The sequence below is a fragment of the Nycticebus coucang genome, chromosome 2 (genome assembly GCF_027406575.1).
Source record: "Nycticebus coucang isolate mNycCou1 chromosome 2, mNycCou1.pri, whole genome shotgun sequence".
Lineage (NCBI taxonomy): Eukaryota > Metazoa > Chordata > Mammalia > Primates > Lorisidae > Nycticebus > Nycticebus coucang.
The window spans coordinates 171,802,123-171,824,612 of record NC_069781.1 but is presented as its reverse complement, the minus strand read 5'-3'; the positions used below and the strand labels follow the sequence as shown (position 1 = coordinate 171,824,612).

Genomic DNA, 22,490 nt, shown 5'->3' with positions numbered 1-22,490 from the left:
TTTTTTTTTGAGACAGAGCTTCAAGCTGTTGCTCTGGGTAAAGTGCTGTGGCATCACAGCTCACAGCAACATCCAACTCCTGGGCTCAAGTGATTCTCTTGCTTCTGCCGCCCAAGTAACTGGGACTACAGGTGCCCGCCACAATGCCCTGCTATTTTTTTGGTTGTAGTTGTTATTTGGCAGGCCCAGGCTGGATTTGAACCACCATCTCTGGTCTATGTGGCTGTCACCTTAGCCGTTTGAGCTACAGGCAACGAGCCGTGAATGTTCTCTTGACACTGTTGTGCAACCTGACTGATCGGTGTGTTTGGGACACGTGGTATATCCAGTACTTGTAGCTCTTCCTCATTCTGGAAATAGCATGTGCCTATTACAATGCCACAGTGAGCATCTTTGCTTTTTTTTTTTTTTTTTTTGCGGTTTTTGGCCGGGGCTGGGTTTGAACTCGCCACCTCTGCATATGGGGCTGGCGCCCTATTTCTTTGAGCCACAGGCACTGCCTGCATCTTTGCTCTTAAATCTTTGAGCACTGGTGAGAAATATTCCTGGAAGTAGAATTGTTGGGCCAATTAAGCCTACCAAAAAGTTTTTACCATGCAAAAATACCTGTTATCTTACCTGCTTGTCAACACTTTGTACTATCCGTTTTAAAAACTTGCCAGCCTGAATAGCAGAAACAGATTATGCCATTGCTTTTTTTTCTTTCTTTTTTTTTAAGTGGGGTCTGGCAAATAGTTTATTGGATATCTGTATTTTCGCTTTTGGGGAGCTGCCTGTTCTCATTTCACCATTTTATTATTAGATTGTTGATCTTTACTGATTTTTAGCAACCTTTGTATATAGGAAAGTTAGACTTTGAGTGGGGCAGCTTTTCTAGTTTGTTTTCATAAACTTTTTTTTCTTTTTTTAAGACAGAGTCTTATTTTGTCACCCTCAGAGTACCGGGGCATCATAGCTCTACAGCAACCTCAAACTCTTGGGTTCAAGTGATTCTCTTGCCTCAGCCTACCAAGTAGCTGGGACTATAGGTGCCCACCACAGCGCGCAGCTATTTTTAGAGACAGGGTCTCCCTCTGGCTGAGGCTTGTCTCGAACTTATAAGATCAGGCAATCTACCTGCCTCAGCCTCCCAGAGTTCTAGGATTACAGGTGTGAGCCACCACACCTGGCCCCAAACTCATATTTTTTTATTGCTGCCCAAAATTTGAGTTTTATCTTTTTAAAAGTTTTTTTTGTTTTTTTTTTTTTTTTTAAGAAATCTGGATTTCATGTCAGGGCTAGAAAACCTTTCCTCATTCCAGTACTATAAGAACATTTACCCTACTTTCTATAGAGGCAATTCTTGGGGCAGTAAATTTTATAAGTTCTTACAGATTTTTATTTTTTTTAAAGTTGTCATTTTGCTCTCCTTTGGCTGTGAGCAATTCTGGTCTTATAGAGGGTGAGCGCGTGGCAGAGCTCTTGTGGGCCTCAGCCAGAGTCATGGCCACCAAGGCAACGGATAAGATGTGAGCAGGTGTGTAAGTTAAGAGCAGGTGCAAGACTGAGTGTGGAGAAGGTGGTGCTGGAGAGACTGCAAAGGTAGGTGGGCTTAGGTGCCATGACAGGGGTGAGGGGAAGGGGTCATAGCAAGAGGCAAGGGACAAGTTGAGGTGGGTGCTGTGAAGGGAGCCAGGCTGGGCAGGAGGAAGAGACAAGAGGCCAGGCAGAGTCAGAGCCATAGTTAAAGAGCTCAGTTATTGACACCACTCTGACTCAAACAACAGAGACAGAAAATGGAAAAGTAGAAAATAGAAAACACACCATTTGACTCAAAAACAAGATAAATATTTTCATGGGCTAGCAATGGAGTGAAAATACAAAGTGGTGAGGAGGGCTGCAGCTGAAAACTCATTGGGCTGCACTCCGGACAAGAGACTAGACTGAATTTAGATCCTGCGCCGTCGAGGGGACTCTGCTCTTTGCATGCTTGTCTTGGACTGACTGAGCCTGCTGTGACCTCCCCTGCGTGGTTGGACTTCAGGTGCATTAAGGCACAGGCCCAGAAAAGGGATAGGACAACTTGGAGCCCACCTTGCAATAGGTAAGTGACACTATTGACTACCCATTCGGTTCTGTGATAACCCCAAATGTCAGCTGAGTAGAAGCCCCACAATCTTTGACAAGGTCAGCCAATCTTGTTCTAGAATAACAGCCCCTGGGGATGGAGAGTTGGATGGAGCCAAGTGCTATGAGACAGCCAACTAGCATTGTGGGGAAAGAAAATCAAGAAGAAAAAAAAAACCCTTGGGGGCGGCGCCTGTGGCTCAGTCGGTAGAGCACCGGCCCCATATACCGAGGGTGGCGGGTTCGAGCCTGGCCCCAGCCAAACTGCAACTAAAAAAAATAGCTGGGCGTTGTGGCGGGCGCCTGTAGTCCCAGCTACTCGGGAGGCTGAGGCAAGAGAATCGCTTAAGCCCAGGAGTTGGAGGTTGCTGTGAGCTGTGTGAGGCCACGGCACTCTACCGAGGGCCATAAAGTGAGACTCTGTCTCTACAAAAAAAAAAACAAAAAAAAAACTGAAAAGCTGGTGAGGTGAGCGGAGCCTGAGACCAGACCAGAGGCCGAACTCCAGATCTGACAAGATGGCCGGGCTCCCACACAAGATTATTAAGGAAACCCAGCGTTTGCTGGCGGAACCAGTTCCTGGCATTAAAGCAGAACCAGATGAGAGCAACTCCCGTTATTTTCATGTGGTTATTGCTGGCCCCCAAAATTCCCCCTTTGAGGGAGGGACTTTTAAACTCGAACTATTCCTTCCAGAAGAATACCCAGTGGCAGCTCCTAAAGTACATTTCATGACCAAAATTTATCATCCTAATGTAGACAAGTTGGGAAGAATATGTTTAGATATTTTGAAAGATAAATGGTCCCCAGCACTGCAGATCTGCACAGTTCTGCTATCCATCCAGGCTTTGTTAAGTGCTCCCAATCCAGATGATCCATTAGCAAATGATGTAGCGGAGCAGTGGAAGACCAACGAAAACGAAGCCCAAGCCATAGAAACAGCTAGAGCATGGACTAGGCTATATGCCATGGATAATATTTAAATTGATCCGATCATCAAGTGTGCATCACCTCTCCTGTTCTGCCAAGATTCTTCCTTTTTTGTTTGCATTTAATGGACACAGTCTTAGAAACATTACAGAATAAAAGCCCAGACATCTTCAGTCCTTTGGTGATTAAATGCACATTAGCAAATCTATGTCTTGTCCTGATTCACTGTTGTAAAGCATGAGCAGAGGCTAGAAGTATCATCTGGATTGTTGCGAAACGTTTAAAAGCAGTGGCCCCTCTGCTTTTATTCATTTCTCCCATCATCGTTTAAGTATAAAGCACTGTGAATGAAGGTAGTTGTCAGGGTTAGCTGCAGGGGTGTGGGTGTTTTTATTTTACCTTTTATTTTTGTGGGGGGAGGTAGTTCTATTTTAATTTTATGGGCTCCTTTCCCCCTTTTTATGGTGATCTAATTGCAGCTAACCAGTTCTTTAGAATATCCTCTCTAGCCAAGTCTAACTTTATTTAGACATTGTAGATGGACAAGCTTGTTTGAGCCAAAATGGGAACATTAAACAAACATCACAGTCCTCACTAATAACATCGTGACTTTGCTGTCAAGTGTAGATTTCCCCCCCTTCAAAAAAAAGCTTGTGACCATTTTGTATGGCTTGTCTGGAAACTTCTGTAAATCTTATGTTTTAGTAAAATATTTTTTGTTACTCTAAAAAAAAAAACTGAAAAGCTGGGCCTAACCTCCCTGCCACTAGTAGAAAGGGAGACCAGGGACAGCCAGCTCCCAGTCTTGTTAACATCCCTTCCAATCAGCTTCAGAAGATTGTGTCCTGGGGTTGCATCTTCTCCAGTCCAGAATCCTTGAAGGCTTAAGTCCCATATCCCCAGTGCTCTCCACTGCTGGTTTCTGGCAGTAGCAGAATGTCGGCTTACCATGTGAGTAAATGAAGCATATGTCACTAGAACACAGCTCATGGAGGGTGGCAGGGAAAAGGTGCACAGGTAAGCAGAGAAGCCCAGGGAGGAACTTTGCCTCTAGCAGCTCTCAGAAGCCACTATCCCATCCTGTTAGCACCCACAGTTGAGAAGTTGGGTTCCTATTATACTAGGAGGCTGTGGAGAGACAGCAGGATATGCCAAAGTGGGGAAAACCTGGCCCAGATGAACTTGTCTTGTCCCCAGAGGAGTAGGGACGGCTCAGCCTGTGGCCCCAAATGCATCAGAGCCTCTGACAAGACCTGAGACCCTGTGTTTATAGAGGCAAGTGTTTACAGAACAGCCCCTGTGGGGAGTTGCTGTCAGGAATTCTAATGCATTCTTCTTTGGGGGGAAAACTAAAGAGGAGACAATGTATTTTTTTTTTCTTTTTTGAGACAGAGTCCCCTGTGTCCCTCTCAGAGCAACTTCTAACTCCTGGGCTCAAGTGGTTCTCTTGCCTCAGCCTCCCAAGTAGCTGGGACTACACGTGCCCGCCCACAATGCCCGGCTATGTTTTGTTTGTAGTTGTCATTGCTGCTTAGCTGGCCCAAGGCTGAGCTCAAACCTGCCACCTTTGGTGTTTGTGGCTGGCGCCATAACCACTGTGCTACAGGCGCCCAACTGAGACAATGTATTTTTTAACCATGTTCACATCCCTCAGATGTGTTTTAGGGACTTTGGATATTCAAAGGGCAAGGGTGTCTAGGAATCATCTCCCCTCCCTCCCAAGTCCCCATTCTCAGATCTGCCTTCTTCCCGTGATCACGCACATTTCAGAACAGGTGAAGGACTGTATGGTTTTGTTCTTTTTAATTCAAAAAGAGAGGGAAGGAAATTAAAAACTGTTTAAATAACTATTGCAGAGAAGGAGATCTGGGCTGAATGCTGGGACCTACATCTTCCAGAATGGGATTAATGGTTTAAACAAAACTAGAAAAAGAAACAAGAAATAAATTATTCTGCTCAATACTGTTTGGCATAATTGCATTGTTTTTCATTTTCATAACAGCCTCTTCTGGAAGCGCTGAACTGAGCTGAGACTGACAAGAATGGCTGGTGCCTTTACTGTCTAGGACTGAGGGGAAGCCCTGAGAGGCAGTCTGCAAAATCCCCCGTCCACCCCCATTCTTTATTCCTCCTGAGCTTGGAAGTGGGAAACAACAGACTCAATGTAAGTTCTCAATATATTAATTCTTCTGAGCGACCACTGCCTATCCTAACCCTTCCATAACAAAGTCCCCTGCTTGTCACTGTTCCCCCAGCCAGCTGCAGGAACTATACCAATGACCAAAAGGCTGTTTAGTGGTGTCAACTGAAAAAAAGGGGGACATGTGTGTCATCATTGGTGGGAAAGGGGATCCTGGTTGATTTGAGAGCTTCACAGAAGCCCTTTCTCCTCCTAAACTTCCCCAACCTCAAAGGCTGAGCAGCTCCCTCTAGGGACCTAAGCTGGGTTCTGTTGTGCCAGCAGCTTCCAGCTGGAACCCCTGATGGTCAGTGTCCCAGCCCTTCTGGGTTTGGAAGGAGGAGGCAGGTGAGCAGGGGGGCCCATGGCAGGAGGCATGCAGTGGGCAATCTATTCCCACAAGGCTCCTGGCTACTGGCACAGCCAGCTCAGAATTTTAAAAGGCTCTTTGAAGGTCAGCCATACCTGGTTACTAAATTATCGAGCCCAAAGCAAAATCACCCCTAAGCAAGCATCACTCTATGGGGTGAGGAGAGGACGAGGAAAGGGCATGCAGCGAGCAGCTGGGCTCCCCACCTCTGGCCTTCCATCCATAGTGTTGCTCTCCCTCCCTAAGCCGGCCAAAGATGAGAGGGAGAGAGAGAAACAGAGAGAAAGCAGCAGGGCCCCATCCCAGGGCAAGTTTTCTGATTTTTTTTTTTTCCCAGAGCAACAAGGCGGCTGGTGAGGCCCCAGGGCCTAAGGAGAGACGCTAAAAAGGTTGTGGGTGAACAGAAGGGGCTGAGGGCACACGTGAGTAAGAAGCACCTTACATTGGATGTGACAGGGCTTCCTTGTCCCCTGCCGTGTTCCTTACACCTATGTTCCGGGATGGGCCCTACGCAATATGCCACCCCCAGCAAGGGCGAGACGCGAGCGCCAGGGTCAGATCAGAGGCCGTTGGGGGGGGGGGGGCTGGGGTGAGGGGCCCGTGGGGCGCCTCCATGACCGCGTTTCTTTGGTGGGTTTGCACTCACCCTCTGGGTCGGACCGACAAAGGAAATACGGCGCCTAGGACCCTGCGGAGGCCTGAGCGATCCGGAAACCGCCACTTGGCTCTCGGTGAAAAGCGCCCCAGACCCACAGGTCGCTCCTCCGGCCGGCCAACTAGGATGCTCCCGGCTGTCGAACCCGGGAAAAGTACCACCAAGGCCCAGGTGACCCCCCCCCCCCCTGCTCAGACTTCAGAAAACCAACCAAAAGCGCGGGGGTGGGGGTTTGGGGGGATTGAGCGGCCGCCGGCCTGCCCCCAGAAGCCTTTGATTGGAAGGGACGGGCCTAGTGCCGAAGTTCTCCTTGAGTCGCATGATTGGCTGAGAGAAATAAGCTTCGCCTGACTGTAGCGCTGATTGGTGCCAGGCTCCGAAGTCTCGTGATTGGCGGGGTTCGGCAGGCGCCCGCTGGACTGCAGCATGATTGGTCCAGACCGCGCTCTGGCGTCCCTCCTCCCGATTGCCTGGCGACGCCCGGGGCGGGGCTCGCACGCAGGGCCACCGCCGTGGGGCTGGGGCTGGGGCTGGCTCCGAGTTCCGGGCGGGAGCGCGCGCCCGAGCTAGGGCTGGAAGGGTCGGCGACGGCTGACTCAGTTTCCTCGATAGACCTCGATCTTGCTGGCCTTGGCCAGCATGTCAATGATGTGGGCCTCGAAGTCTGCGTCGTGCACGCCCGTCTTCCGGAACTCGCCCGCGTACCGGTTATTCTCCCAGTAGTGGTGCCAGTTGCCCCGGCTGTCGGCCCCAAACCCGTACACGTTCACCTGCAAGGAAGGGAGGTTAGGGTCAGCTCACGGGGCGACCATGGAGGACAGGGCATGCTGTCCATGCTGACAGGGCTGCCTCGGGTCATGGTGGAGAAGGGGCATAGCGACAGACAATCGCCTGTGAGGCTGGCTGGCTGGCTGGCTCAACTCAGGGAGAGGCTGGGGGACACCCGGGCCTGGCGCAAGGACACTGACTCAAATGGGGAGATTCTCTTCCCTTTCCAGCCCTTGCTAACTTCCGTTTTTCTTTTGAAATGGAGTACTTTAATTTGAAAGCTGATCAAGTACCCAGTACTATACAGCGCCCAACTTACTGGGGAAAGTGGGTATGCCTTTGTGGCACAATAGCCCCTGCTGCTAGTGAAATGGTGTGCTTTAATGATTAACCTGCATTTTTATTTATTTTTTTGAGACAGAGTCTCACTTTGTCACCCTGGATAGAGTACTTGTGACATCATAGCTCACAGCAACCTCCAACTCTTAGCTCAAGCGATTCTCTTGTCTCAGCCTCCCGAGTAGCTGAGACTACAGGAGCCTGCTACAACACCCGGCTATTTTTAAACATGGGGTCTCTCTCTTGTTCAGGCTGGTCTCCATGGCATCATAGCTCAAACTTTGGGGTACAAGCGATCCTCCTGCCTCAGCCTCCCAAGTAGCTGGGACTTCAGACGCCCATAGCAACGCCTCGCTAGTAATTTAACTTTTTAATGAATTGATTTTAGATTTGGTAAAATCATGAAAGTAAGAGTTTGGGAAATGTAGATCTATGCTTTGCAGCTTAGAGATGGGGGAATCAAAGCTACAGGTTTCTATTTACAAAACACATTCCTCTGAAAGCACTGCTAAGATCTAAGAAGGGCTGCATTCCCTCTGTTCCAGCCCATTGTTCCCCCTACCCCCTGGCTGGGGCCTACCCACCTCATCACACACATGCAGGGCAAAGAAGAGAACCAGCATCCCTGTGGAGGGGTACCGCCCGTGATGTTCGGTCCACCTGTCGTGGATGTACTTAAAGAAAGCTGGGTTGTAGATCTGGACCTGGGAGGGAAGAGGTAACAGGCACATGAGGGGTTTGTGCTCAGAGATTTAGGAAAGCCTCTGAGCAGCTTTTTTCTTTTTGGAGACAGTCTTACTTTGTCACCCAGGGTTGAGTGCCACAGCATCATAGCTTACAGCAACCTCAAACTCATGGGCTCAGGCAATCCTCTTGCCTCAGCCTCCCACATAGCTGGAAGTATAGCCATCTACCACAATGCCCAGCTATTTTTAGAGACCAGGTCTCAATCTTGCTCAGGCTGGTCTCAAACTCCTGAGCTCAAGCAATCCACCCGCCTGGCCTTCCAGAGCACTAGGATTACAGGTGTGACCCACGATGACCCGCTCTGAGGAGCTTCTGCCAGTTCCTCCATGCCCGCCAATGGACCTGTGTGTCCAAGTTCCCCGGTTCCTGCAGCCACTGCTGGGGTCAGACATCCCAGCAGATGAGGACTCGGAAGATTCTAGAAAGTAACTGGGGCATACCTGACCCACAGGACCAGGCACATGTGTCAGGTGAAAAGTTTCCACTGATGTATGGAGCTTACCTTTTCTTTGTCCACTCGAAGGAAGGACTTCACTGGGGCATAGGTGCTGTAAGCAGACAGAAAGGTAACACTTCAGATAGACCTGTGGGACCCAGGGGGGCCTTTCTTCCCTGCTCAGCCCTTGCAACTTCCAGACTGATTTGTCCCAGGCTGTTCTCCCACTTTACTTCACTACTGCAGGGTCTAGCTCAGAAGCCTTCAATGGCTCCCCGCATCATTTAGGATAAAACAGATGTTTTAGATAAGCACTGGGGCCTTCCACAATCCAGCTGCAACCTCCCCCCACCTATCTGCTGTGAGCTCTACACTTGAGTTGACTTCATCTAAACTCACATCTGTGTTCTCACCACTGTTCTCTCTGTTCCCCTCAGTCTTGGCATGAGCTCCACTTGCTATTAGTCAACCTGCACCCTTCTCTGGGAAGCTATGGCACTTCAGCTCTATGGCACAGGTCTCCCAAACACAACACTATAAACACCTTAAAGTCAGTAAACTAAATTATACTTTTGTGTTTAGGTAAAACAACGTAAATGTCCATTGGTGTACGAATGGATAAATAGCCCTAAAAAATGGGAAATTCTGACACATAAGCTAACACAAAAGGACAAAAACGGAATGATCCCTCTTACAGAGGCAACTAGGAAAGCAGAATAAGGTTATCAAGGGTTGAGGGGAGGGAAGAACAGAGTTAGTGTGTAATGTGTCCAGAGTTTCCATTTGGGTAAAATGTTCTGGACATAGTGGTGATGATCATACAACAATGTGAATATGCTGAGCTGTTCAATTTAAAATGGTCCTTTTTGTATTATGTATATTTTACTACACAACAAAATACATGGTGAGACAGAGAGTAGATTGGTGGTTTCCCAAAGCTGGGAGCAGGTGGAGTGGAGTGATGAATAACATGCATGGGGTAACAGTAGAACTTTAAAGATCTTTAAAACATATGATCATGGTTACAAAATTCTGTGAATATACTAAAAGTCAATAGATTATACACTTTAAGTGGGTAAGCTTGTAAATTTTATCTTGATAAAGCTGTTAAACAATACTTAGTGAATTGGATTTCCTATGGTTCCTGGGTGTGATGGGACAATTACCCCCAAAGAAAGTCTTCAGAAGGCTGAGTTCCCGCAGAAAGGAGACCGAAAACGGATGGTCCTTTCCTCACTTCTGGCAGGATGCTGGATGGCACCATGCAGGAAATGACATGGAACAAACTGTGCCCTCAGCTAACTCACCATTTGAGGCCCTCCGACCTCACCAGCCCCTCTTGGTCAAAATGTTCAATTAAAGGAATTCTACAATCTGGGTCCCAGGAAGCTGCCTCCCAAGGTGATCCTGTCATCCATATTCACTCCCAGTTAACAAAGAGGCTCACAATCGGATCTGCCCCGTGGATAGGGCGCTGGCAATCCACAGTAAGTCCAGGGCCTTGAAGGGCACCAACACAAAGCTGACATTGGCGGGCAGATTCTTGGCACTCTCAGGGTACATGAAATGATGGGTGGTTCGGCTGCCAACATCCTGCTCAAAGCCCACAGTTGGTGCCTGATTCATCCTGCAAGGAGGAGAGGGTGACATGAGACACGGGTACAAGATTTTTAGAGGACAATTTGGCGCTATCTATCAAAAATGGATAACAAAAAGTAGACTGAAGGCCAGGTACAGTGGTTCATGCCCATAATCCCAGCACTTTGGGAGGCCAAAATGGGAGGATGGCTTGAGGCCGGGAGTTCTAGACCAGCCTGAACAAGAAAGAGACCCAATCTCTACAAAATATAGAAAAATCAACCCAGTGTGATGATATGCACCTGTAGTCCCTGCTACTTGGGAAACTAAGACAGGAGGATTGCTTGAGCCCATGAGTTTGAGGTTGCAGTGAGCTAGATTGTGCCATTTCACTATAGCAGGGACAATAGAAAGATCCTGTCTCAAAACAACAAAAAACAATAGATTACTGGCTTGGAGCCTGTGGCTCAAGCAGCTAGGCACCAGCCACATACACCTGAGCTGGCAGGTTTGAATCCAGCCCAGCCTGCCAAACAACAATGACAGCTGCAACCAAAAAATAGCCAGGCATTGTGGCGGGTGCCTGTAGTCCCAGCTACTTGGGAGGCAGAGACAGGAGAATCGCTTAAGCCCAGGAGTTAGAGGTTGCTGTGAGCTGTGATGCCACAGCACTCTACCCAGGGTGACAGCTTGAGGCTCTGTCTCAGAAGGAAAAAAAAAAAAAATAGAGAACTGATTTAACACACTTTGGCACATTCACATAACAGGACCCAGCACCCGCCTCTCCCTAGATCCGTATCTTTTGATGAACTGCCCCTCTGCCACCTGTTTCAGTGCCCCTCTTGGTCTCTTGGTCTTTAGGGTTAGTTGACGTATCTCCTAGACCTAGAGGCACCAAGAAGTATCTTTTCCCACCCATGAATAACTCTCAGCAGTTTGTGGAGCTGCTGCTATAACTCCACACAAAGGCACTGGTGTCCTAAGGTCACCATAGCTACAGTCTGAATGAATCTGCCTGCTGCCAAGTCACCCCCAGGGTCTGTAAAGAGCAGAGCAGGTTAGGGAGGAAGTCTTAACAGTGAGGTGTCAGCTGCCCGGAGTATGGCAGGGGTAAGCAGGAGATGAAATAATTGGGTTGGTGACACTCGGGTTGGCAAGGGCCTGGGCTGGGGTCAAGGGGTATTCCTGTGAGGACCTAAGAAACAACTTCATCTTAGTAGATGGAGAAGCCAAGCTGGTCCTGAGTATCAAAGGGCTCCAGCTGCCTGCCCCAGGTTGGCTTCTGAAGACCCACATCTGCCTTCTCTACTGAACTGGCAGTCTGAGCTTCCATCAGATCCCTCCTCAGACTTGTCAGCCAGGATCATGCTGCCTCCCACACTGCAGGTAGCCCTGCTGCAGGGCCTGTCCCCTTCACTGCCTCCCACCCCCCAATTGGCTAGGCACCAGCTTCCAAACTTCTGGGAATGAGGGAACAGAAAGAGTTCCCAGCCTCTAAGGGAAAGGGAAGACTTGGCACTTTAGTGGGGGCAGGACTGTTTTGAGGCTCTGATTCATTCTAGAGAAGCCAAGCCCTAGAAAGAAGCCAAAGCAGGACAGAGAGGATGAACTGTATCTCCGGGACTAGGGAGCAAAATATTCTAGAAATCTGTCTGTCCCTGGCTGCCTCCAGGAGCCAAAGCAGCTTTGGGGGACAGGGGAATAGGCAGGGTAGATGAACTGTCTCATTTAGGGTTGCTGTCTGGGTGCCTAGTCGTCTTTTTTCGATTAATCTGTTCGTGGGGTGCCCAGTATCTCCTAAGCACCATTCTAGAAGCTGTGGATATATCTGGCCAAGTGAGGCAGAAATAGCTCAAATAGCTCAACTCCATCTGGGTAGTCAGCAGGGTTCAGAGGACATGCAGGAGAGAAGGCAACTGGGGGGAAGGGAAACTGGATGATCAGGCCATTATCTCACTGTATCTCAGTTCAGTTCTCCCAAGGGGTATTGTTTCTAGGATGGAAATCCTCCCTACTTCTTCCACACCATGCTAGGCATATAAGCAGAGTCACCTCCGCTACCATGTGGCTCCTGTACAGACAGACAGATTGTCAATTACCACCTGAGTCACCCCTTGGAGAAAGCAATTCTGGGTCTACCCCATTACACATGGGTGGAGCTGGCCCCTTCAAGGGAGCATCTACAAATTTCCCTCTTCCACCTAGACTGCCCAGCTGAGTACCACCCAGCTGTCACAACAGCCAAACCTTTTGGGCCTCTACCCTGGAGCTCACTGAGCTCCACCATCACTGAGGTACTTAATGAGAGCTCCCATTTGGTGCAGGTGGCCTGGGTGGCAGGTGCTACAGGCACATGGAGAGCATTTTCCTGGGCTTCCCAAATGCCTCAGGGCCACAGAGTGATGGGAATAATGGATGCCTCATCCTCCAACCATCCCACCATCTCCAGCTCCCATCTCACCTCCCTCCTATTGAGGGAGATGATGATCGGCCACCATCTCTAGGTCCCATCTCACCTCCCTCCGATTGGGGGAGATGATGGTCGGCCACCGTCTCCAGCTCCCATCTCACCTCCCTCCTATTTGGGGGAGATGATGGTCGGCCACCATATCCAGCTCCCATCTCACCTCCCTCCTATTTGGAGAGATGATGGTCGGCCACCATCTCCAGCTCCCATCTCCCCTCTTATTTGGAGAGCCAGCAGGTAGAGGATGGAGATATTCTCAGAGGGCTCTGGGGTCCTGCATCAGGTCCATCGCCTCTCTCCCCATTCACCACCATTTTGCAACATGAGGAAGGTCTTGCAAAGAATGTTGAAAGCCTCAGAGACATATTCCTGCTTCCTCAGTGTTGCTATGGAGACAGCAACAGTTTCTCAGACAAAGCCCTCCCTTCTGCCTCCTGGGAAACCTGGTCTTTCTGCAATGCTCATCCTGAGAGATGTGTGAAACTGGGCATTTCCAACATCTCTAGTCTTTAGGCTCTTCCTTCACCAAGGAGGGGGATGGGGGATCCCACCTGGGATTTCCTGTCCCCAGCCAAGTCGAGAAGGGAACTGGAAACACCTGGGCTCAGGAGCAGGGGCAGCACATGACTCCCTGTTCACACCCAGGCTTGCTTGCCCTGTATCTCCTGTCTGAACACAGCGCCCTCCCAGCCCTCCCCCTCTCCTCACCACTGGGCACAGATGTCTGTAGGATGAATGAGCCCAGAGCAAGCACTGAATGGCTCCTTTTTGCACCTAGGGCCTCTGTCTTCCATGAGTTTGCCACAAAGAATCACCTGTTACTAGTAAGCAAGATGCTAGTTTGGATTAGGGCCCTTGCTCTTGGTCCACTGGCTGAGATTTTTCACCAAACATCAGCCAGCCAAGAGTCTAGTTTCTGCTCTTTTCAGAGGAATTCAGAACCCTGGAAACTGATTGTTGGTCTCAAGTGAATTCTGCCTCACCCTCCACCGCCAACAGAGAGCCCACCTGTCCCAGAAGGCTCTGGGTGTTCTGCAGCACGCTACAGCATCCCGCAGCTGACAACAAGGCCAATGAGGCCAGCCCCCCTCCTGCAGGCTCTGCAGGGCTCACCTCATGATGAAGTTGTGTCCATCCACATCCTGGCCGTAGCCAGAGCCCCGCAGGTTGCCCGAGTTGCCCACCACGGCACAGCGCCGGCACTGGTGGGGGTCGCGGACACGGTAGGGGTTCTCACCAGGTACTATCTGGAACAGCTTCTCCAGCACCTCGTTGGTGTTGTGTGATTTGAACTGGGGCTGCAACATCTGTAGGAGGGAAAGAGGAGGCAGGTGGAGGAGGGACTCCGGCCTCCGGTCCGCTGCCCTTAACCCTAGCGTCTGCGCACAAGGACCTCTTCACCCAGGGCTCCATCAGGCAGTGGGGACTCATGGGTTATGAGTCCCACTGTTCAGGGACCAGGTCCCTGCTAGTCATGGAGCTGCTCTCAGCACTCACTGGAGTGAGCCAAGGTGCCCGGCAGCACGTTCTCCAGGGATCTGCAGACCTGTGCTTCGGGGACCCCAGTGGCTTCTTTCAGGGGCTCTACAGGGGGCGCCCCGAGACTCGGCCTGACGGGGCTACCAGCGCTGCTTCCAGGGCAACATTCGCCGGACACCCGGAGCAAACCCTGAGCCCGCCGGAAAAGACGAAGAGGCAAATAAATTCTTTCACAGCCAGAATAGCTGAAATAAAACTGGTTCTCCCCATCTCCAGCAAGAACAGCAGCGGCAATCAAATGCCTACGGTCCAAACACCGGGAGCAGAGGGCAGGTGGAGCCCATGGCAAAATGGAGATCCGGAACCCAACAAAAAGGGACAACTGGGCTGGGCCTGGTGGCTCGCGCCTGTAATCCCAGCACTCTGGGAGACCAAGCCGGGTGGATCTCTTGAACCCAGGAGTTCGAGACCAGCCTAAGCAAAAGCAAGAACCGCCCCCCCGCCTCTCCCGCCTATTTTTTTTTTTTTATTGTTGGGGATTCATTGAGGGTACAATAAGCCAGGTTACACTGATTGCATTTGTTAAGTAAAGTCCCTCTTGCAATCATGTCTTGCCCCTAGAAGGTGTGGCACACGCCAAGGCCCCACCCCCCTCCCTCCTTCCCTCTGCTTTTCCTTCCCCCCACCATGAACTTAATTGTTATTAATTGTCCTCATATCAAAATTGAGTACATAGCATTCATGCTTCTCCATTCTTGTGATGCTTTACTAAGAATAATGTCTTCCACTTCCATTCAGGTTAATACGAAGGATGTAAAGTCTCCATTTTTTTTTTTTTTTTTTGTAGAGACAGAGTCTCACTTTATGGCCCTCGGTAGAGTGCCGTGGCGTCACACGGCTCACAGCAACCTCCAACTCCTGGGCTTAAGCGATTCTCTTGCCTCAGCCTCCGGAGTAGCTGGGACTACAGGCGCCCGCCACAACGCCCGGCTATTTTTTGGTTGCAGTTTGGCCGGGGCTGAGGTTTGAACCCGCCACCCTCGGCCGGCGCCCTACTCACTGAGCCACAGGCGCCGCCCCCTAATGCAATATTTTTAAAACACTGAGTAAGTTTGGACTTGGCCCATGGGCCACCAATTGGTAATGTCAAAAATAGGGCTTTAAAATATTCTCTGGATGGAGCCATAACTCCATGGTGTGTGGCCAATATAAGCTGCTCAAGGGATGAGAGATCTGTCTGGAGAGGGAGTTTGGCTCTGAGACAAGAATTCCCATGCTCATGGCAAAAGAGGGTGGCTGTGGGGAGCAGGAGATAAGTGTATTAGCTACTGAGTTCTATCCTCTGAGCAGGAGGCCTGGCCTGTTTGCTGGGCATTCCCCACTGCCCAGAGTCCTGTCCTGGCCCAATATGGCCACACTGAGACTATGACCCTGGGCAAACCCTGGGTACTCTCTGAACCTTGACTTCCTCCATAAAATGAAGGTCATGACTCTGAGCAATGGGCAGCACCCCTTGGGGCTCCAGTCTGTCCTGGAAGGACCCATGGAGCTCCTGGTGACTCCCTCCCCTGCAGACCCTGGCCTTGGGTTGTCTGAGAAAGAAGGCAGCTTCCATGGAGTTGTTCTGATAAGCCTGGTCATCAGCTCATCCTCACACTGCCTCTGAACTGAGAAAAAGGGAAGTCATGCTCTCTCTACAAGCCATCTGGTTGCCATGTGTCATCACAGGTTCACCCCACGCTGGGGCACTCTCCAGCCTCTCTGAATTCCCTGCTCTGCTCTCAAAGTCTGCAGGGCTAGGTGGAGGGACTCAGTAGAAGAAGAAAGATGAGCTACCAGGAAGATGGCGAACAGGACCTGTGCACAGAATCCCCAGCCCAGCAGTACATGAGGTTTTCTCATCCCAGCCCAGCAATTGTAAAGAACCATACAAGTGGCTCTTGTGTTTACAATTATTTTGAGCCAACATTTACAAATTAGGATATTTGGTAAAAAAAAAATCTAGATTTCTGGGTTTTCTTAAAAGGTCAGCACATGCAGTAGTGTGGGCTACATCCTTGCACGGCAATCACCCTGGAGCCAAGGGCCAGCTCCCTCCTTCATGAAGGCAGGCCCCCCCAGGCCAGGCAGCTCACTTCTCGCCACCTTCTCTTTCAGGACCTGCCCTCCTTCCCTTGCTACCTGCCTAGTCCAGAAAGCATCTCTGGCCTATGCCTGGCTCCTAAAGCTTGTTCTGCTCTCCAGTAATCTGTGATCCTAATATACATCTCTGGTCAACTGGGCCTCAAGTTTTGTCAAGACTCTGGGAGCCAGAAGACAGCCCTCCTCCAAGAAGGGGTTCTAAGAGTGACTCCAAAACAAGGAGCCCTGGAGAGGGGGCAGCAAACGGGAGGCTGAAGGGGCAATAGCTCTCACCATCCACCACCTCTGGACATCCGGGGGAAGGTCCATGTTCTCTCGGGTCCAGACAGGGGAGATGTTGCTGTCGAAGTGGCTGTCAAACCAGTCAGAGGAACCCGTGTCACCCATGCAGCGGTGGCAGGCACAGCTCTTGCCGGCAAGCCCTTCCTTGCTGAGGCGTTGCAAGCCAGCATAGCCAGGCACCAGCTTCACCCGGTGGGTGCCACCCAGGGCCCCTGAGTCCAGGTAGGGCAGGGTGGCCATGCTGTGGTGTGAGTAGGTGAAGAGCAGAGACATGATGAACACCAGCAGGAAGGCCACAGAGAGGAACCACACCCGCAGGGAGCACTTCATGGTGCTGGCAGGCAGGCAGCTGTCACCGTGGCCACTCCTTTCCCAGCCCACTGAGGGACCAAACACAGCACAGCCTGCCTATTCTGGCACTACGTACAAAGGGCATAGGGGCACGTGCCGTGGCAGGGGACAGCGGCAGGGGTCGCTTACCCACACCCTCAAGATAAGGAGAAAGCACGTCAGCAGGAGTGGCCGCCCTGTCCCTGAGCCACTTGGGCCCCTGCTTAGGGCTTCATTGGGTCTCTCCGTCACTAGCTAGGCCACAGAGGTTCTGCCTCTCCCGCTGGCCTGGTGAGGGGGAGGTCAGTCCATCCCAGCCCTCTAGTCTCTTGGGATTGCTGGCTGCCAGCTCTGTGGGGGCCCCTCTTTGGTGACTTGAAACAATCCAGTCTGGAGCAGTTAGGGTCCTTGTGTTTCATGGGCAGACACTGAGGCAGCCCCTCGTCCCCTGCCGTGGGGAATCCTCGTCTTCCAATCACAGTAGAGAGCACATGGGCTTCAGGGGACCTGGGTTGTTCCCTTCAAGAATCATCCCCAGCTTAGATGGCCCACCCCTCTGCCAGAGGAGGGTAACCAGACTCTAACCCTGAGAAGAGAAAAATAGGAAGCACTGAGGGTGTCAGAAGACTTTGCAGCAGAGACCAAGATCCTCCTTGCAGTGGGTTCTGCCTTTCTGCTTCCCATTCGAGGAGTTGCTTCCTTTTCTCCTGGTGGCCACCACCCCTACTGGATGTGCATCAGGGTTAAAAGCACCTATGCCTGCTGCAGGGTCCTCTGGGGCTAGGAGCAGCTGCTCAGTGGGTGCCGCGTCTGACACTGTCTGGTTAGCTGAGTGTCCAGGCCTCCCTGGTGTCACTGGCTTAGGCTGGGTGGCTGCTCTGCCCGGCCCTGCTCCCCTGAAGCCAGCCTGTCTTGCTGTTAGTTCACAGTAATCCACTGGCAGGTTCCTTGTGTCTTGCCAGGCGCCAGGCTGCTGCAGCATAACCCTGAAATTGCAGATAGGAAAAATGATGTGCAGATAAATCGCACAAACACCCAGGCTATGCTCCAGCCCCACCCCCCACCCCCAAGTCCCAGAGGGGACAAAGCTGGCAGGAGAGGAGACGCCTACTTAATCAGAGGGTGGACAAAAGCGAGGGTTCTCCCCTCTAAATCTGCACAGATAGCATCACTCTGCCGAGTGTGGGGCCTCAGAGGACTAGATTAGCCCTGCGTCCTCACTTCTTAGCCAGAAGGCAAACAAGCAGTAGGGTAAAGTCATTTCCCAGAGTCACACCTCAAGTCACTGGGAGTACCAGGTTTAGAAAGTTCCTATCCAGCTGTGAGCAGTTAATTTCAGGTGAAACATATGAGAAAACAGCCCAGAGAAAGTCCCAGGGGACTGTGAACACTGACTCCCTGACTCAGTACTCTGGAGGCCCCATAGAAGGCCCCTCCCAGAAGGACAGACTGGGCCTGATCCCTGTGACTGCTCCTCTCCCAACTGTGGATTACAGATGAGCCACTGCTGGGTAAGCTTGGTGAAGCATCAATAATCCTCCCAGCTCTAGTGCTGGGGGAGGATGGGACTACGCAGGAAATGCGGTTGCTGGGCTCAGTACCACACCACCAGCCAGCCCTCTGGGCAGCTGACTTCATCTGTCTGTATACAAAAAGAACTTCAGCGTCCCTGGGAGCACTTACAGCCTAAGGTCCCATGCTACCTGGCAAGCAGAACAAAGAAAAGAGGCCACCTACAGGGCAGTTTGGGTGTCAGCCCTAAGGAAAAGGAACTAGAATCCATGCCAGCACAGGGAGCCTGAGCAAGAGTGGCAGGCACGCTGAGAGGGCAGCGCCTGAGCGCTGAGCAGGCCCCCACCCTCTGCAAAGCTGGCAAGCCTGGTTCTGACCTGACAGCCCAGCCCTGCTCCCTCTCCTTAAGCTCTAGCCCTACCAGGGCTCTCTGGCTACATCTAGCAGCTGCAGAGAAGGTCTCTCAGGCTCTGTGCTGAAGAAACCCAGATGTTGGCCTGGTGGCTCATGTCTGTAATCCCAGCACTCTGGGAGGCTGAGGCAAATGGATTCCCTGAACTCACAGGTTCGAGACCAGCCTGAGCAAGAGCAAGACCCCGTCTCTAAAAATAGCCAGGTGTTGTGGCGGGCCCCTGTAGTCCCAGCTACACAGGAAGCTGAGTCAAGAGAATAATCACTTCAGCCCAGGAGTTTGAGGTTGCTGTGAGCGATGATACTACCACTGCACTCTATCAAAGACAACAAAGTGAGACTCTATCTCAAAAAAAAAAAAAAAAAAAAATCCAGCAGGGAAGAGAACTAGCCCATCACAATAAAGAGGACAATACTCTGGGTACGAGAATGATGTTCACCCAGTGTGGAAAATGAGAAAGTGGGCTGGGTGCCTGTAGCTCAATGGTTAGAGTGTCAGCCCTGAGCATCAGGCTTACTGGGTTCAAACCTAGCCGGGGCCTGCTAAACAAGGAAACAAAAAAGGAAAATGAAAAAGTGAAGGAACTTACCTAAAACCACAATCTTGTGAGTGGAGATGAGCTTGGGACAGCCAGAGCACAGAAAGAAGCCCATGAACTCCTTGAACTACCAAGGCTCAGGGTGAGAGGGGAGGAGAGACACAGTGATAGCTTTCCAAGGTCAGGAGTGAGGCCTGCCCACAGCCTAGGGTCCTGGCTCCCTTCCACAGAGTCCCCAGGAGCACTAGCTCAAAGGTACTTCTTCCAATGGTCCATTGTGCCCAACTGGCAGGTCTTACTCATATTTTTATTTTATATTATTATTTCTTTTTTAGAGACAGAGTCTCACTTTATCGCCCTCAGTAGAGTGCTGTGGCGTCACAGTTCACAGCAACCTCCAGCTCTGGGGCTTAGGTGATTCTCTTGCCTCAGCCTCCCAAGTAAGTTGGGACTACAAGGCACCCACCACAACCGCCCAGCTATTTTTTTATTGCAGTTTGGCAAGGGTCGGATTTGAACCTGCCACCCTCACACCGGTACCCTACTTGTGAGCCAAAGGCGCCACCCTGTATTTTTATTTTTTGAAAGAGTTTCACTTTATCGCCCTCAGTAGAGGGCTGTAGCATTATAGCTCACAGCATCCTCAAACTCAAGTGATTCTCTTGTCTCAGCCTCCCAAGTAGCTGGGACTACAGGCACCCACCACAACACCTGGCTATTTTTAGAGATAGGATCTCGCTTTTGCTCAGGCTGGTCTCAACTGCTGAGCTCAGGGCAATCCACCCACCTCAGCCTCCCAGAGTGCTAGAATTACAGGCGTGAGCCACCACATCCAGCCCTGTTTTATACTTTAAAATGAACTTAGGAGTAATTTTCTGTTTGTTTTTTCATTCTTTTATTTTTATTTTAAAAATTTTGGGGGGGGGCAGCGCCTGTGGCTCAGTCGGTAAGGCGCCAGCCCCATATACCGAGGGTGGCGGGTTCAAACCCGGCCCCAGCTGAATTGCAACCAAAAAATAGCCGGGCATTGTGGCAGGCGCCTGTAGTCCCAGCTACTCGGGAGGCTGAGGCAAGAGAATCGCTTAAGCCCAGGAGTTGGAGGTTGCTGTGAGCTGTGTGATGCCATGGCACTCTACTGAGGGCCATAAAGTGAGACTCTGTCTCTACAAAAAAAAAAAAAAAAAAGAGATGAGGTTTCGTTTTGTTGCCCGGGCTAGAGTACAATGGCATGATCATAGCTCACTGCTGCCTTCAACTCCTGGGATCAGGTGATTCTCCTGCCTGAGCTTCCCAAAGTTCCTGGCACCCCCAGCCTAGCATACCATAACTTTTAATTGTAGACCTTGTCGTTCATTCCAACTATCTAATTATATTTTTGTACCCATTAACCATCCTTACTTTATCCCCCTCATCCCCACTACCCTTCCCACCCTCTGCTATCATTCTACTGTCTCCGTGAGATCAACTGTTCTAATATTCAGTTTCCACATATAAGTGAGAACATGTGAAATCTTTCTGTGGTTACCTTATTTCACTCAACATGATGTCCTCCAGTTCCATCTATGTTGCTGCAAATGACAGGATTTTGTTCTTGTTTGTGGCTGAATAGAATTCTATTGTGTATAAGTACCACATTTTCTTTATCCATTTATCTGCTGATGGACATTTGGGTTGATTCCAAATCCTGGCTATTATTAATAGTGCTTCAATGAACACGGGAGTGCAGATATCTTTTTGATACACTGATTTCCTTTCTTTTGGATATATACCTAGCAGTAAGATTGCTGGGTCATAGAGTAATTCTATTTTTTTTTTTTTTGAGGCATCTTCACTCTGTTCTCCTTAGCAGTTGCACTAATTTACATTCCCACCAACAGTGTAGGACGGTTCCCCTTTCTCTACACCCTCACCAGCATTTGTCATTGCCTGTTCTTTGGATAAGTCATTTTAACTTGGGTGAGATGATATCCTCCTGTACTTTTGACTTGGAGGAAAACCTTTCTTTTTTTGTAGAGACAGAGTCTCACTGTACCGCCCTCGGTAGAGTGCCGTGGCCTCACACAGCTCACAGCAACCTCTAACTCTTGGGCTTACGCGATTCTCTTGCCTCAGCCTCCCGAGCAGCTGGGACTACAGGCGCCCACCACAACGCCCGGCTAGGAGGAAACCCTTTTTAAAAACTAACAGTAGCAAGACTTTGGTGAGGATGTTGAAGAGCAAGACACCTGGGGTGGGAATGGAAATTGGTACAGTGCTTTGGAAGATGATTTGACTTTAGTTAATAAGGATGAACATGGGGCGGCGCCTGTGGCTCAAGGAGTAGGGCGCCGGTCCCATATGCCGGAGGTGGTGGGTTCGAACCCAGCCCCGGCCAAAAAAAAAAAATAAATAAGGATGAACATGAGGATATCTCAGTGATTTTTTCAGAGAAAATAAAAGTCATCGGGCGGCGCCTGTGGCTCAGTCGGAAATGCCGGGGGTGGCGGGTTCAAGCCCGGCCCCGGCTGAACTGCAACCAAACATCATATAAATATGCACTATATACTCAAGGGCACCTGGCTCCTTTGCTTAGCATCATGCTTTGCAGATTCATTCATGTTGTTATATGTGTCAATAATTTGTTCTTTCCCATATTTGCATATTTGTTCTCAGCATTTAGGTGTTACAAATAAAACTGCATAAACTTTTTGTCCAAGTCTTTTGCAGAACACATATGTTCATATTTCTTGGATAAATACCTGAGAATGGAACTGCTGGGTCACAGGGTGGGCATATGTTTAACTTTACTAGAAATTATCAAATAGTTTTCCAAAGTGATTGTAATATTGTGGATTTCTACCAGTAATGTAATATAGAGTTCCAAGCCTCAGGGCAGTGGCTGAGGTGGGCAGGTTGCTTAAGGTCATGAGTTTGGTCTAGACCAGCCTGAGCAAGAGTGAGACTCTGTTTCTACTAAAAATGAAAAATTGAAGCAAGAGGATATCTTGGAGCTCAAGAGTTTGAGGATGCTGTGAGCTAAGATGCCACAGCACTCTACCTAGGCAAAGTGAGACTCTGTCTCAAAAAAAAAAAAGAGTTCCATTTGTTTCAAGGCCTTGATATTTTTAATCTTTTAAATTTCAGACATTCTGATGGGTGTCCAGTAAACTCCAGCATTTCTTTTTGTTTTGTTTTTTTCATTTTTTTTTGGCTGTGGCCGGGTTTGAACCCACCACCTCCG

General features: G+C 50.1%; 2 protein-coding genes across 3 annotated transcripts in view; one reads left to right on the top strand and one right to left on the bottom strand.

Moving 5' to 3' along the window:
* The first annotated feature begins 2,591 nt into the window (after nt 1-2,591).
* On the top strand, nt 2,592-4,691 carry LOC128597181 (ubiquitin-conjugating enzyme E2 N-like). The gene has a single exon (XM_053607352.1). It carries the CDS (start codon nt 2,625-2,627, stop codon nt 3,087-3,089), a length of 465 nt encoding a protein of 154 aa, XP_053463327.1. The 5' UTR covers nt 2,592-2,624; the 3' UTR covers nt 3,090-4,691.
* A 124-nt stretch (nt 4,692-4,815) lies between these two features.
* ST3GAL2 (ST3 beta-galactoside alpha-2,3-sialyltransferase 2) overlaps nt 4,816-22,490 on the bottom strand; it is a 53,315-nt gene continuing 35,640 nt past the window's right edge. For both annotated transcript variants that reach the window (XM_053607329.1, XM_053607339.1), the window contains exons 2-7: nt 16,470-17,794; nt 13,689-13,882; nt 9,978-10,157; nt 8,597-8,642; nt 7,932-8,051; nt 4,816-7,010 (exon numbers count right to left, since the gene is read on the bottom strand). In XM_053607329.1, the coding sequence (XP_053463304.1) occupies nt 6,837-7,010; nt 7,932-8,051; nt 8,597-8,642; nt 9,978-10,157; nt 13,689-13,882; nt 16,470-16,808 (1,053 nt within the window). In that variant the 5' untranslated portion in view covers nt 16,809-17,794 and the 3' untranslated portion in view covers nt 4,816-6,836. The remainder of the gene's footprint in view (nt 7,011-7,931; nt 8,052-8,596; nt 8,643-9,977; nt 10,158-13,688; nt 13,883-16,469; nt 17,795-22,490) is intronic.